At 40.8% G+C, this 15957-nt stretch overlaps 1 protein-coding gene across 1 annotated transcript in view; it reads right to left on the reverse strand.

Annotated features, from left to right (window-relative positions):
• Positions 1-15957, reverse strand: part of MED12L (mediator complex subunit 12L) — a 995158-nt gene that overhangs the window by 67165 nt on the left and 912036 nt on the right. Inside the window, exon 39 of the mRNA XM_077290760.1 lies at positions 7884-8098. Within this exon, the coding sequence (XP_077146875.1) occupies positions 7884-8098 (215 nt within the window). The remainder of the gene's footprint in view (positions 1-7883; positions 8099-15957) is intronic.

Raw genomic sequence — 15957 nt, forward strand, 5'->3', positions numbered from 1 at the left:
CCTGCTAATGCAGCTGTGCTCGTGCCTGTAAGCCCCGGCGAATGAAGGAAATGTAGGTCAATGACCTATAGTTACCTTCAGTCGCGGTGATGCGCCCCCTGGTGGATGTCCTCATATGACCTGGAGCGTGGGAAATAGTTTCAAACAATTGGATTAATAATGGATAGGTGTCATAATTGACGCCTCTCCATTATTAATCTGGCTTTATGTCACCTTACAATAGCAAGGTGGCATTAACCCTTCATTACCCCATATCCCACCGCTACACGGGAGTGGGAAGAGAGTGGCCAAGTGCCAGAATAGGCGCATCTTCCAGATGTGCCTTTTCTGGGGTGGCTGGGGGCAGATGGTTTTAGCCACGGGGGGGCCAATAACCATGGACCCTCTCCTGGCTATTAATATCTGCCCTCAGTCACTGGCTTTACCACTCTGGCGGAGAAAATTGCGCGGGAGCCCACACCAATTTTTTCCGTGATTCAACCCTTAAATTTAATAGCTACAGCGCCGAAATTTTGCACATACACACTACTAACATTAGTAGTGTGGAATATGCAAAAAAAAGGGGGATATGAGATGGTTTACTGTATGTAAACCATGTCTCATATCATGTCAGGTTTAGGCAGGAGAAATGAAAAGCCGGCAATTGAATTACCGGCTTTTCAACATTATCGCGCTGAAGCAAATATTAAAAAAGTATGCTTCCCCATTGAAATGCATTGGGTTTCGTGCTTTGGCCGATCCCCGACCCTGACTTTTCAATAAGACCGGTCGATTTCACTCGACCCGACTTTTGAGAAAGTCGGGTTTCGTGAAACCCGACTCGATCTCAAAAAATGAAAAGTCGCTCAACCCTAGTTGTCAGTTCCCTTGGAGTACTTTACATTGTAGAGATGTGTGTGTATATATATATATATATATATATATATATATATATATATATATATATATACACTGCTCAAAAAAATAAAAGGAACACTAAAATCCCACATCCTAGATATCACTGAATGAAATATTCCAGTTGTATATCTTTATTCATTACATAGTGGAATGTGTTGTGAACAATAAAACTTAAAAATGATCAACGAATATCACAACTAATATCACACAGAGGTACATTAAGTTATAGGCTGATCCAACTTCAGTGGAATTGCCTCAAGACAAGGAAATGATGCCCAATAGTGTGTGTGGCCTCCACGTGCCTGTGTGACCTCCTTACAATGCCTGGACATGCTCCTGATGAGGTGGCGGATGGTCTCCTGAGGGATCTCCTGGACAGTCTGTGGTGCAACGTGACATTGGTGGATGTTGCAAGACATGATGTCCCAGATGTGTTCAATCGTATTTAGGTCTGGGGAACAGGCGGGCCAGTCCATAGCTTCAATACTTTCATCTTGCAGGAACTGCTGACACACTCCAGCCACATGAGATCTGGCATTGTCCTGCATTAGGAGGAACCCAGGGCCAACCGCACCTGCATATGGTCTCACAAGGGGTCTGAGGATCTCATCTGGGTACCTAATGGCAGTCAAGCTACCTCTGGTGAGCACATGGAGGGCTGTGCGGTCCTCCAAAGAAATGCCACCCCACACCATTACTGACCCACTGCCAAACCGGTCATGCTGAAGGATGTTGCAGGCAGCAGATCGCTCTCCACGGTGTCTCCAGACTCTGCCACGTCAGTCACATGTGTTCAGTGTGAACCTGCTTTCATCTGTGAAGAGCACAGGGCGCCAGGGGCGAATTGGCCAATCCTGGTGTTCTGTGGCAAATGCCAATCATCCTGCACAGTGTTGGGCTGTGAGCACAACCCCCATCTGTGGACGTTGGGCACTCAGGCCATCCTCATGGAGTCAGTTTCTAACCATTTGTGCAGACACATGTACATTTGTGGCCTGCTGGAGGTCATTTTGCAGGGCTCTGGCAGTGCTCCTCCTGTTCCTCCTACCACAAAGGCTGAGGTAGCAGTCCTGCTGCTGGGTTGCTGCCCTCCTATGGCCCCCTCCACTAGTACACCAGTACATCTCCTGGTGTACTGGCCTGTCTCCTGGTAGCGCCTCCAGCCTCTGGAAACTACGCTTACAGACACAGCAAACCTTCTTGCCACAGCTCACATTGATGTGCCATCCTGGATGAGCTACACTACCTGAGCCACTTGTGTGAGTTGTAGAGTCTTTATTATGCTACCACGAACGTGAAAGCACAACCAACATTCAAAGTGATGAAAACAACAGCCAGAAAGCATTGGTACTGAGATGTGGTCTGTGGTCCCCACCTGCCGAGCCACTCCTTTAGTGAGTGTGTCTTGATAATTGCCAATAATTTCCACTGTTGTCTATTCCATTTGCACAACAGCATGTGAAATTGATTGTCAAACAGTGTTGCTTCCTAAGGGTACCGTCACACATTGAAATTTCCATCGCTACGACGTTACGATTCGTGACGTTCTAGCGATATCGTTACGATATCGCAGTGTCTGACACGCAGCAGCGATCAGGGATCCTGCTGAGAATCGTACGTCGTAGCAGATCGTTTGGAACTTTCTTTCGTCGCTTGATCACCCGCTGACATCGCTGGATCGTTGTGTGTGACAGCGATCCAGCGATGTCTTCGCTTGTAACCAGGGTAAACATCGGGTAACTAAGCGCAGGGCCGCGCTTAGTAACCCGATGTTTACCCTGGTTACAAGCGTAAACGTAAAAAAACAAACCGTACATACTCACCCGTCGGTGTCCTTCAGGTCCCTTGCAGTCTGCTTCCTGCTCTGAGTGCCGGCCGGAAAGTGAGAGCAGATCACAGCGGTGCTGCGCTCTGCTCTCACTGTACGGCTGCACTCAGAGCAGGAAGCAGACTGCAAGGGACCTGAAGGACACCGACAGGTGAGTATGTACTGTTTGTTTTTTTACGTTTACGCTGGTAACCAGGGTAAACATCGGGTTACTAAGCGCGGCCCTGCGCTTAGTTACCCGATGTTTACCCTGGTTACCCGGGGACTTCGGCATCGCTCCAGCGCCGTGATTGCAACGTGTGACCGCAGTCTACGACGCTGGAGCGATGATCATACGATCGCTGCGACGTCACGGATCGTGCCGTCGCAGCGATGAAAATTTCAATGTGTGACGGTACCCTAAGTGGACAGTTTGATTTCACAGAAGTTTGATGTACTTGGAGTTATATTGTTACTTAAGTGTTCCCTTTATTTTTTTGAGCAGTGTATATATATATATATATATATATATATATATATATATATATATATATATATACAGTTCATACATCTGTACAATGTAAAGTACTCCAGACAAAGCCAAAAGTTATAAATAAATAAATAATAATCTTTATTTTTATATAGCGCTAACATATTCCGTAGCGCTTTACAGTTTGCACACATTATCATCGCTGTCCCTGATGGGGCTCACAATCTAAGTTCCCTATTAGTATGTCTTTGTAATGTGGAAGGAAACCGGAGTGCCCGGAGGAAACCCACGCCAACATGGGGAGAACGTACAAACTCCTTGCAGATGTTGTCCTTGGTGGGATTTGAACCCAGGACCCAAGCGCTGCAAGGCTGTAGTGCTATCCACTGAGCATAACATTATAACTCACCTCATATATACATCTGTACAATGTATTACAGGGGTTTTCCCATCTTAGTCATTCATTGTTGAGATGGGAATACATGTCTATGTGCGGTGGTCTAAATTGGCTGGAATTACAGAAACCACTGAGTGGGCTGTGCTAAACTGTTACTGTAAATGCTATAGAAATTAATGGGAATTGTGGCAACTGATGTAAAATGTAAACATCTGCAGTATTATTTTATTTTTTAAATGATTAGAATTTCTGATGTGAAGAGATTTAGATGAGACATGTATCTACTGAGAGGATTATGTTTATCCCAAATGGTCCAAATGGCAAATGTACAGTATATATAGTGTTATCTATATCTATAACATGCACATTTGCTGCACACTGTCTGAGCTTAGGCACTATGCTCTTCCCTCACCCAAACATTCTTTTCCCCTTCTTTCATCCATCACCTGCCTATCTGACCTCTAATAACAATCCTAATTTTACTACACAATAAATCTGATATTTTTGTCCCCCATAATAAAGGCAGAAGACAGGCTGTTAATTGCTGTGAAGTGAACTGTGGCATTGTTCTACATGTATTCCAGCTGACAATAACACAAGCGACATTCTTGGGTGTGCATATTGTCAGCTTCGTGGGAAAGAAACCTTCTCCTCCACAAGCGAAGCTTCCATGTTGCGTGAGGTCCTTTTTAGCAGCAGACACGTGGTTTGGGAATGCAGACTGCAACTGAGATAATACCATCCATGGACCCTGAGATAATAGGATGGACCCGCTGCTTCAGTAACTGGACATATTAGGGCTGTTTCTTTCAGCGATGTTGGTGGCTGCTACCCTTTCCTCACCCTGGTAACATATGCCTGGCTGCACAACGTCGCTGAGAACTCCTTGATTGACCCTTTCTTAATGACCAAGTGTACATTTGACACTTATGTTCGTGACAACACCTACGGAGTCGTAAGAAAATAATAGGCCCAGTCACAGAAAATGCACATACTATTCACTGTAAAAATAAAACTGGATAGTGGAGACATTCAGTAAGTGGAATCTGTATTTCCTTCTGAAGGCCATAAGTCAGACTATCATAATGTTTTCTTATTTTCAGAGGAAAAGTCGCAATGAATTATTTTATATGAGTGTTATGAAAACAGAGGCCTTTTTGTCTTACACGATGAGATGTTTTTACAGTTTGTCTGGTTGGACGTGACATCTGGAATAAAGTTCCTTGTGAACATTTTAGGCTTGATGTAGGTTATTGGGCAATGCAAACATTGTAATTATTAGTGTTTATCATGCAGTAAAATGCAGTGGGGTCAGTTCATGTCACACATGTCTGTATGTTTATGTAGCTTGTCCCCTCTTGGGTCCAACCTTCTGTGGGTACAAACTACAGCAGTTTAGGGTTGACAGGAGTTCAGAGGTTTGTATTTGTCTAATGAGAAATGTGGTGGGGCCATAAAATTTTTCTGCTAATATAATCTAAAGATCATTTCTTAGAAGGTGTTGACTCCGGCACAGCAGTTTCTACTCTAATCATTCCACTTTAGAGAAATAATTCATCATACTATAATGCTAAATACATTATAAATATTCCCCAATACAAATCCCTCATCACCCAAAAGGAGCAGAATCCGAGCTGTTCTTCAACAAGTCCATCAGATAATGTGATAATCTCATTCTGGTGGCTGATATCATGGGCATAACTACATGGGCAGTAAGCATGGCAAATGGTAAGGAGCTCAACAAGTAAAAGGTCCATCTCCGTAATGTAGGAAGGACTATGGAGTTCTCTGCTGCTGCTGTATCCCTGATATTAGTATTATTATTCTTTCTCCATTCCATCGATTTCCATTCTTCCTATTCTTTGACATCATTGCATTATCCTTATACATTACATACATGCACTTGTATATTGACATCTTTATTGATGGTTTTCTGTGCCGCGATGTCACTGTTTGCATGTTGACATTTAGTGTGTGCTATTCCTCTGCTGTGATATGCAATGTAATTTTGTGTGTTTCTTCTGTATCATTATTTGTATCATTTTTATGTTGTACATTTAACAAATGTATAACTTTACAGTACACTGTGAACAAGACCTGTTGTAATGGGTATAGTGGTGAAACCACTGTGCCGTGGAGCGAAAAGAGAGCCTGGAGGGGCATTACAAGTCGAACATCTGACTCTCTGCAAGAACCCCTGAAGGTGTGGTTAGGGGTGACTCCAGAAGGACGCCAGGTGCTACTCCAGGACAGACCTCAGACACATGGCAGCTGACCCCCAAGGGGCACATAGTTGGAACGGCAAAGAATGGTTGGACTTTGACAAGTACAGGCAGTTATGGCAGGAATACTGGAAGACAAGGTAGGTGTAGAGAGGTATGTCTGGTATACAGACTGGCACGGCAGGTGCAGACAGGTACGGCTGGTATATAGACTGGCATGGCAGGTGTATTCACGTACGGCTGGTATACAGACTGGCATGGCAGGTGCAGGCAGGTACAGCTGATATACAAACTGGCACAGCAGGTGCAGGCAGGTTCGGCTGGAATACAGACTGACACAGCAGGTGCAGGCAGGTACGGCTGGTATAAAGACTGGCACAGCAGGTGCAGGCAGGTACGGCTGGTATACAGACTGGTACGGTAGCAACAAGTGGGTACTGGTAGGTACTGGCAGGCACTAGCAGGAACTAGCGAGTACAGTTGGGTACTAACAGACAGAGGATCTGAGAACTAGCAAGCATGCAAACAGATAATCCCTGCATGTGTTGCAGCTGTCAAGCAGCCGTAAGACATGCAGCCATAGCGACTCGAACTCAGTATTCGAGCACGCCAAAGATACTCTATTAGCACACGAGCATGCGGGATAGCACCCTATCCTAGCACGTTCGCTCATCACTACAAACCACATTGCTGTAGTTTATCCTGAGGAAGAAGCATGTGTGCCTCGAAACGTGTTAACAAATAAAAACTGCATTAAAACCACCTCGGTTTCCTACTACATCCTATACTACTGGCAGTGCAGTTTTATCCCCATTTCTTCCAATTCCACATAAAACAATTATTTTCTTAGTGGCTGCTTAAAAACTGATGTTCAATGAGGATCAGGACCTAAGACCCCTACTAATTGTTAAAAAAAAAACAGTCTAAAGTGCACAGTTCCTGCAGTGTTTTGACCGATCCATGGTGGTGTCAGGCTCTGGACTTAACCGAATGGCTGCAGATAGCAGCCACTATAAGATATAAAAAATTGCACTAAATGAAAAGCACCTCTAATATGTGTTCACAAAGGGACCGAGTAGAAATTAAAATGCTTTTATGTTTTAAAATCGCTGATGACCGTTGTCGTGGTTGGAGTTGGGATCGTATTCTGAGTTAAGTTATTGAGTGCAAGGGTCAGTTGGGTTACACCCCTGGAAGAAATGAATCTTGGAGGAGGAAAATATCTAAGCACATGATGTACACTTTTACCTATTGTGCCCCCCATATTTCGTTAAAGATTGTTAGCTTTTGAGTAGGAACCTCATTCCTCCTGTAACTGCTGAACTATGTGTAACTTTGTATTGCCTGTACATGTCCCCACTCAATTGTAAAGTGCTGTCGAATATCTTGGCGCTATATAAATAAAATTATTATTATATGGTTATTAATACAAATCAAGATGTCACCATGATAGGATGTATGAGCAGCAGGTCAGATTCTTATGGTACCACTATTAGTTTTACTAGCATACTGTATATACTGAGACACGCTGTGACACAAACTACTTGAGCCTAATTGTAATAGTAATATCACACTAATATCATAATTAAGATGTTCAATTAATGTCAGATTTGTAATTGAAAAAGTGAGTTTTAAAATAATAATTATGGATTTTACAAATATTCTACATATAACATTCATGATCCTAAAATACAAGTTTCAGAACTCTAAGTGCGTTATTTCAGCTAAATATGGCGGAATTATGACTATAAATACTGTACACATGAAATCAATTAGGTTGGAGATTGTAACATCACAGAAACCATAAAAGCACATTAAATCTACATTAATATGATGGCATATGGACAAATATAATTGGACTTATTGTTTCTCTAAACATCCAATTTGTTCTTCATGTCGAGAAAGAACACAACACATGTGGAGAGGGGATTAGGCAACAATGTATCCCGGCTCATGTCATCATGTGGCAACATGTGGCTTACATCCTCCGGGGCAGAGTCGTTCTAGTCTCTATGCATCATTACAAAAGGGAAAAATAGTACAGAATAGTGCAGGACTAAACACGAGTACCTGTTGATGTGTTCTTGCTTGCGCGTGCTGTAGGAGAAGACGCTGTTGCTGCTGCTTTTGCAATAATTTTAGCTGTAATAGCTGCTGCTCAGGGCTGATCGCATGCATGGAAGGCGGCTGCATTACTGTACCCGAACGTCTTTGTAGCATGTTTGATAGGGCTTGCTTTGTGTTTGTAGGAAGATATGGACCTGCAAGATCCAGTCTGGGGCCGACTTCAACAGAAACATGATTAGTGGTATGTTAGATACAATGAAATATGAAAGCTGCATAATGTAGATGAATAATTAAAACCATCAATTAATGAAGTAGTGATACATACTACTTATTTCGCTGAACAGGATGTCAAGAGGCAATTCAATAGGTTAATAAAAAATCATAACATAAATATAAGAAAAGATCATTAAGGGTGTACACAGGGTGTACTTACATGGATTTTGTAGCTGATCTACTTCAAAATCCATATAAAAAATGTGTCAATATTCTTTTAATGCTTCGTGATGTGGATTTTAAAGTGATTCTTTATCAAAAATCCGCATAAAAGCACCTCTGTGTAGACCTAACATGAGAGGCTTGAGGATATACCAAGAGGGACAGGGTACTCAAGACTCCTATGCTAGTGATCTGCGTGCGACCTAGTGGTGAAGCGACCAGCAATCCTACATTTATCATCTTTCTTGTGGCTGGATAATGAAAATATTTAATGGAAAATTTCTTTAAAGGAATTAAATCTAGTTTAAATAAGGTATTTATTTTAAATTGATTTTATTTTGACAATGTTTTTTTTTTAGTCTTCCATATAACGATCTACGTAACAAATCAGAAATCTTGCAATTTTCACACTGGCTGCTAGACCTATTAATAGGCTCATACTTTTCAGCATTCTCTTTATCATTACAGACATTACTATAATGAAAGGTAACATCTCTACACATAGGATCCACCATTCGCAATAGGTAATATCACAGCTCACCTTCCCAAGCAATAAGGGGAAAAGGATCTCTAGTCCCAATTCAAAGTGTCCAAGTTGGGCCCTACTCCTTAAAAGAAATGGACACATTTTCCATGCATGTCTTATACTAGCATCTTGCTACTTGTGCTATACAGCACCTCTCACCAGACCAGTCATAATGACTGCGCTTCTCTTGTGTATTTTATTTAGCTTCTTCAATTTGACCTTTAAGAAAAATCATATTATCTTACCGCAAACTCACATTTTTGGATTGTCTAACAATAAACAGTAGAAATATACTTTACAATTTGAAAAATAAAGCCAATTTCTATTTACTACAGCTTGCCTCCCCTCGTCCCTTAATAATAACATTTGCCCAGATTGAACATACTCAGTTTATACTTGAAATCTTCACAATAAAAAGGTGACTTTGAACAAATAGCAAAACCTACTCAGGAACACACAAAAGAAAGCAAAAACAATAATTTTATTAGAATCAAAGAGTGATACATAAAGTAAGGCTCGAATTGGCCCATAGGGGAACAGGGAAATCCCCCGGTGGGCCCTTGTGTAGATCTGGGTCCCCAACCCCACTGTATGGGCAGTACATGGCATAATTCACTTAAGTCACTCTGTATAGAAAGAAGCAGCATATCAGCACTCATTAACCAAACTACCCAGTTTACTATTATATAGAAGCATAGGTAAATTTGAGAATGAAGGAAATGTAATATTTGCATGCAGGTGAAAAGTGCCCCCCCCCAAAGTCAATGTTACCAGTGGGCCCTTAGCACCCCAATCCGTCACTGCATAAAGTAAATGTACAGAAGCACCCTTAAAATTGTTCCATAAAATGAAGTATTTCTCCTAGAAAATAATTGCAAATACACATGTTTTGTTATATACATGTTTATTTCCTTTGGACCAACACAAAAAAAACTGAGAAAAAGGTCAACAAAATGGGCTGGGCAACATTGTCTGCACCTTTGCATAACTGTGGGTAAATAACTTTGTTTCAAGCGTGTGATGCTCATTCAAAGTCACCTGTGGCAAGTAACAAGTATGTTTTCAATATAATAATCACACCTGAAACCAGACAAATAGGAAGGAAGTTGACTCAGTCTTTGCATTGTGTATCTGTGTGTGCCATACTAAGCAAGGAGAACAGAAAGAGAAGAGAACTGTGCAGACTTGAGAACCAAAATTGTTGAAAAATATCAACAATCAATACAAGTCCATTTCCAAACATCTTGATGCTCATTTGTCCACTGTGCGCAACATAATCAAGATGTTTAAAACCCACGGCACTGTAGCTAATCTGTAGCACGCCTCCTGATGAAGCCTTAGTGGTGAAATGCGCGTCGAGGTGCCCACCAGCGTGACAACAGGGGAGATATACCAGCTTCAGCTGTGGCCACAGGTACTACATGAATATCTGTCTATGCTATGATTGGTTGTGAATAGTGTTGAGCGATACCTTCCGATATGCAAAGGTATCGGTATCGGATTGGATCGGCCGATACCCCAAAAATATCAGATATCGCCGATACCGATACCCGATACCAATGCATATCAATGGGACACAAAATATCGGAATGGTTCCCAGGGTCTGAAGGAGAGGAAACTCTCCTTCAGGCCCTGGGATCCATATTCATGTATAAAATAAAGAATAAAAATAAAAAATATTGATATACTCACCCCTCGGACGGCCCCTGGCTCTCACCGGTCCAAGCGTCTGCCTCCATTCCTAAGAATACAGAGTGAAGGACCTTCGATGACGTCGTGGCTTGTGATTGGTCGCATGACCGCTCATGTGACCGCTCACGCGACCAATCACAAGCCGCGACGTCATCGCAGGTCCTACACTCACTGCATTCTTAGGAACGGAGGCTGCCGGTTACATCGCTAAGGTCCAGGGTCCGCCGGAGGGGTGAGTATATCCATATTTTTTATTTTTATTCTTTATTTTTTACATGAATATGGATCCCAGGGCCTGAAGGAGAGTCTCCTCTCCTCCAGACCCTGGGAACCAAACACTGAGAACTTCCGATTCCGATTTCCAATATCACAAAAATATCGGAACTCGGTATCGGAATTCCGATACAGCAAATATCGGCCGATACCTGATACTTGCGGTATCGGAATGCTCAACACTAGTTGTGAATCATTCACAAGGTGGAAACTGTACTTAGCTGAAAGCCTATAAAAGTTCCATCATCTGTGTATTGTGAATGGGACTGATGCTATATTAATGATGTTACCTTGTTACAGCTCCTTCACTTGTGCTGATATAATTTGATACCTTAATATAACTGTTCATAGCTATCTATATATCTCATCATAGATATATATATATGTTCCCTCTGATTGAGGTTTTTCATGTCTTCCATCTCTAGTGCCGTTGGCCTATAGGCACCCCTGTCTAGTTCTGCTATGAAGGATGTTTCTTTGTCTCGGATTGCCCTCTTTGTACTTGCTCACAGTAAATGATTTGTCCATGTGATTTTAAAATGATTTCTCCACGTGATTTTATGTATTATCCTGATATATATAATAAAATTTGTTATATTTCGTTACATATGTACAGACCATCATTTTGTCTCCTTTTTATCTATATAGCCCGGGATGCACTAAGCAACATTATTATGTTGTGGCATATCTAGGACTATATGGTGTAGGTAAAATGTGCATACATCGATTGATGTTTTTGGGAGCTTTAAATTTATTTGGAAGTAAAAATGTATAGGTTTCACTGTAGCTAATCTCCCTGGACATGGATGGCAGAGAATAATTGATTAAAGGTTGCAACGTAGGATATTCCAGATGGTTGAATAAGCAGTCCAATCATTTTCCAGAGAAATTCAAGCTGTCCTGCAGGCTCACGGTGCATCAATGTCAGCACAAACTATCCATCAACATTTGAATTAAATGAAATGCTATCGCAGAAGCCACTGCAGACTCAAAGACATAGAAAGCTAGACTGCCAAAATGTACGTAAGTCAAAATCCTTCCGGGCAAGCATTTTCTGGACAGATGAGATCAAGATAGAACTTTTTGGTAAAGCCCATAAATTTATTGCTTACTGAAAATGGAATGAAGCCTACAAAGAAAAGAGCACATTACCTACAGTCAAACACAGTGGCGGTTCAAAGATGATTTGCTGCCTCTGGCATTGGGTGCCCTATCTAGGTGTAAGTCATCATGAAATCTGAAGATTACCAAAGAATTTTGGGTGTGCAATGTAGTGCACACTGTCAGAAAGCTGTGTTTGCGTCACAGGTCATGGGTCTTCCAGCAGGACAATGACCCTAAACATACTTCAAGAAATGGAGAGTTCTGAAGTGGCAGCAATGAGTCTAGATATAAATCCATTTTAACATATGTGGATAGATCTTAAAATTGCTGTTGGGAAAAGGCACCCTTCGAATATGAGAGAACTGAAGCAATTTGCAAAATAAGAGTGTTCCAAAATTCCAGTTGAGAAGTGTAAGAAGCTTATTGATGGTTATAGGAAGCGATTGATTGCAGTTATTTATTCCAAAGGGAGTGCAGCCAAATATTAAGTTGGGGGAGCCAACAATTTTGTGTGGCTCATTTTGGGGATTGTGTGTCAAATCATGTCAAACTTGTCTTTTTTCTTTATTTTTTTCTGTATTGTTCCAACATACACAAAGGAAATAACTTTCTGGGAGAAATATATTTTATGCTTATGCCCAGAAATATATCAAATCTATAAAATCTATAGGGTATAAAACAGACAGTTAAAAAATCATATAGGGCCCAATTCACCCAAACTGTTTACAGCAAAATTCTTACATAAAAAGCTGCAAAATTCTGGTACAACTTGAGGCTAAAATTGTGCAACTTTTACCTTCAAAACATTTTTGCCCAGCTCTGACAAAGCGGGTAAAGCTGGGCTGGAACAGGGGCATCGTGACTGCTGCTCATCAAATTCATCACAAGCGGCAGCATTCCCTATGCCACAAATCTTACGCCTCTTAATGAATCAGAAGCCTTGCACTCCACCCTGCTCTCTCATTAATACTACTGTGAAGATTTGCTGGTCCTGATGAATCTAGACCATGGGACATAAAAGTACATGAGATCTCCATATAGAAGGATATTTAACAATGTAAGACGGAATCAACAAGAGCCAATAATACAAAGCATTGTGTTACACCATATCCTTTGATAACAGTGTAACCTTCAGGATTTATGGAGGGTACATCCTTAAAGGTAACCTGTTAAGTTGTACAGGCAGTGTCATCTGTGGACAGCATGAAATAGAGTAGGAGAAACAGAGCAAAATGATATATAGGTTTGTTAGTAAAGATTCAGCTTAATTTGTATTTTATTCGCAGGATTTCCTGGTGTTTGTATGTTTACTAGTCGAGAGGGCGGTCCAACTAATGATTGACAGCTATCTCTGCTTGCCCAGACATACAAGGAAGATTGTCAATCACTGAGTAGGGCCGCCCACTGGACACATATCCATACAAACACTGTAAACACAACAGCAAACATTTTTATTTCACATTTCTCACAATAAACTTAAAGCGCACTAAAGATTTCAGTGGATAAAATGCAAAATTTACTAATATTTTTCTCTGAAAAATGTATATTAATCTGATGAGCTCCTCCTTCTCTATAACATCTTACCTGCAGATCAGATATCATATTCAACATGACAAGTTCCCTATATTCAACCATTCAAGTATCTACGTGAACCTGATGAAGCTGTGCAGCGAACCACACGTCGAGGTCTTTCAATGACCGGGCATGGTGGTCTGTTAGAAACAATGTCTGCGGGTAAAATGATAAAGTTTAATTTTTTGTTCTAGTACATAGACATAGTCCAGTAAGAGGTAGCTTTTGGGTAGTTTAAGTATGTTATCTCCATAAATTCCTAATGTTATATTTAGTTATAGGAGGATATGATGTAACACAAAACATATTCCAATATACCAGCGGCTCCTCAGTCCGTTTTACATGATTAGATATCCCTCCAGATGGTGATTTCATGTAGATTTATATAATTCATCTATGCCTATCTCATTTTTATCTGTCTTACTGTATGGCTATTTATACACTGTAGATACCATACTTCTGGGTATATATATATATATATACATACACACACCTCTGGCCACCATGCCAAAACCCTGTCATGGGCAGTGCAGTCTACTGACCTGAACCCCAGTGAAAACCCCTGGAATGTAATCAAGGGGTTGATGGATAGTCACAAGCCATCAAACAAAGAAGAACTACTTAAATTTTTTGCGCCAGAAGCAGTGTGAAAGACTGGTGAAAGCATGTCAAGAAGCATGAAAGCTGTGATTAAAAATCATGGTTATTCCACAAATGTTTCTAAATTATTATGAACTTGTTTTCTTTGCATTACTTGGTCTGAAAGCGCAGTTTTTTTTTTTTAATTTTGATCATTTCTCCTTTTCAGAAAAAAAATATAAAATGTATTGCTTGGAAATTCGGAGTTTATAGACTAAAAGAACAATTTACATTTTACTCAAAAATATACCTATAAAGAGAAAAATCAGACAAACTGAACATTTTGCCGTGGTCTCTTAACCTTTCCCATAGCTGTATATATATATATATATATATATATATATATATATATATATATATATAATATATATATATATATATATATATATATATATATATATACTGTATACACACACACATATATATATATATATATATATATATATATATATATATATATATATATATATAGTATATATCTCAAGGCACTTTATATATTACTCTTGTACGTTTGAAGAAGTTTCTATGAGCTGATGGATAACTTCTACATACCGATTTAATACTCTATACTTCTATACTAACAAGCAAGGTCTGGGTCAGTGTAATGTCCATGTGAAGAAGTAGGAGTCTAATATTAAACCTAGTTGGTAACAATTTACTTTTCCTTTTTAATGTACAGTAGATGATCATATGAAAAAAAAATTCTCAAATTTTTTTTTTAAAATAATAATATAAAAACCTGATTTAAACTATAGGTCATTTTCTCATGGCACAAGCACTTCACAGAGGTCTTCTAAACTTTTGAAACTACAGTAATAGCTGGTTATAGGAACATACCTTTCAATTCCCTCATTGATCCTACAGCAGCATTTCCATGTTCTCATCTGACAGCAGTTTGTCAGCATGAAGACATGTCAATGTGAAGACATCGTGAGGGGACAGAAGTTTTTGTGTGGGAGTAGAATAATGAACATTTTTCTAAAGGGCATTTTTAGTCATATTTAGCTTTTTCATTTTTTTCTCCAAAAGATTACAAAATCCTGTTTAGTTATGAGTATTGAGACAGACTGTTAGGGCTGGTGGAACGCACCGAGCAAATATGGAGATAATATGGGTTCGTTCACAGCCCGGGGTACACTGTGCAAGAGTGGAACCTGCTGCTAGTAAATGGCGGCACTATATGGTGGTATTACACCTGAACAGATACGGGTACAGTCACCCAGTCTGTATAGAAGCGAACTGCTTCACAGAGTCGCTGGGATAAAAGATAACGCTGTGCCCTGTTAACTTCACAGAGGGTAACAGCTCTCTAACGGAGCAGGTAGCATATAGTGGTCACACAGTCAGCAACAGCACTCGAACAACTCCTCTCCAGAGGTGCCGGAATTCTAGTGGCTATACGCCAGCCCTGAATTCATACACACAAACTCCTCTCCAGAAGTGCCGGAACTCTAGAGGCTATACGCCAGCCCTGAATTCATACACACAAACTCCTCTCCGGAGGTGCTGGAATGCTAGTGGCTATACAGCCGACCTTGAGCAAATGCTGACAGCGACCACAAAAGTAGCTAAGCTCATACACACATGAACTTAAATTGATACTAGCGCTTGGCCGTGCGGTCATGCAAACCTTTTATAGAGGAAGCTCTCCAGGACCTTCCTAGTGGTCCAATAGGAACTGATTCAGGAGCTGAGCATGTGACCCCCGACCTCCAATGAGAGATCATCCATTGGGCATGCCCAGTAGAGGAAAAGCAGGACTTAGTCCCAGGAGCATCTGCTCGCCGCAGAACAGTGCTGGTTACAATGGCAGAAGATCAGCAGTAACCAAGCGCA

Source organism: Ranitomeya variabilis, chromosome 2, assembly GCF_051348905.1.
Source record: "Ranitomeya variabilis isolate aRanVar5 chromosome 2, aRanVar5.hap1, whole genome shotgun sequence".
Lineage (NCBI taxonomy): Eukaryota > Metazoa > Chordata > Amphibia > Anura > Dendrobatidae > Ranitomeya > Ranitomeya variabilis.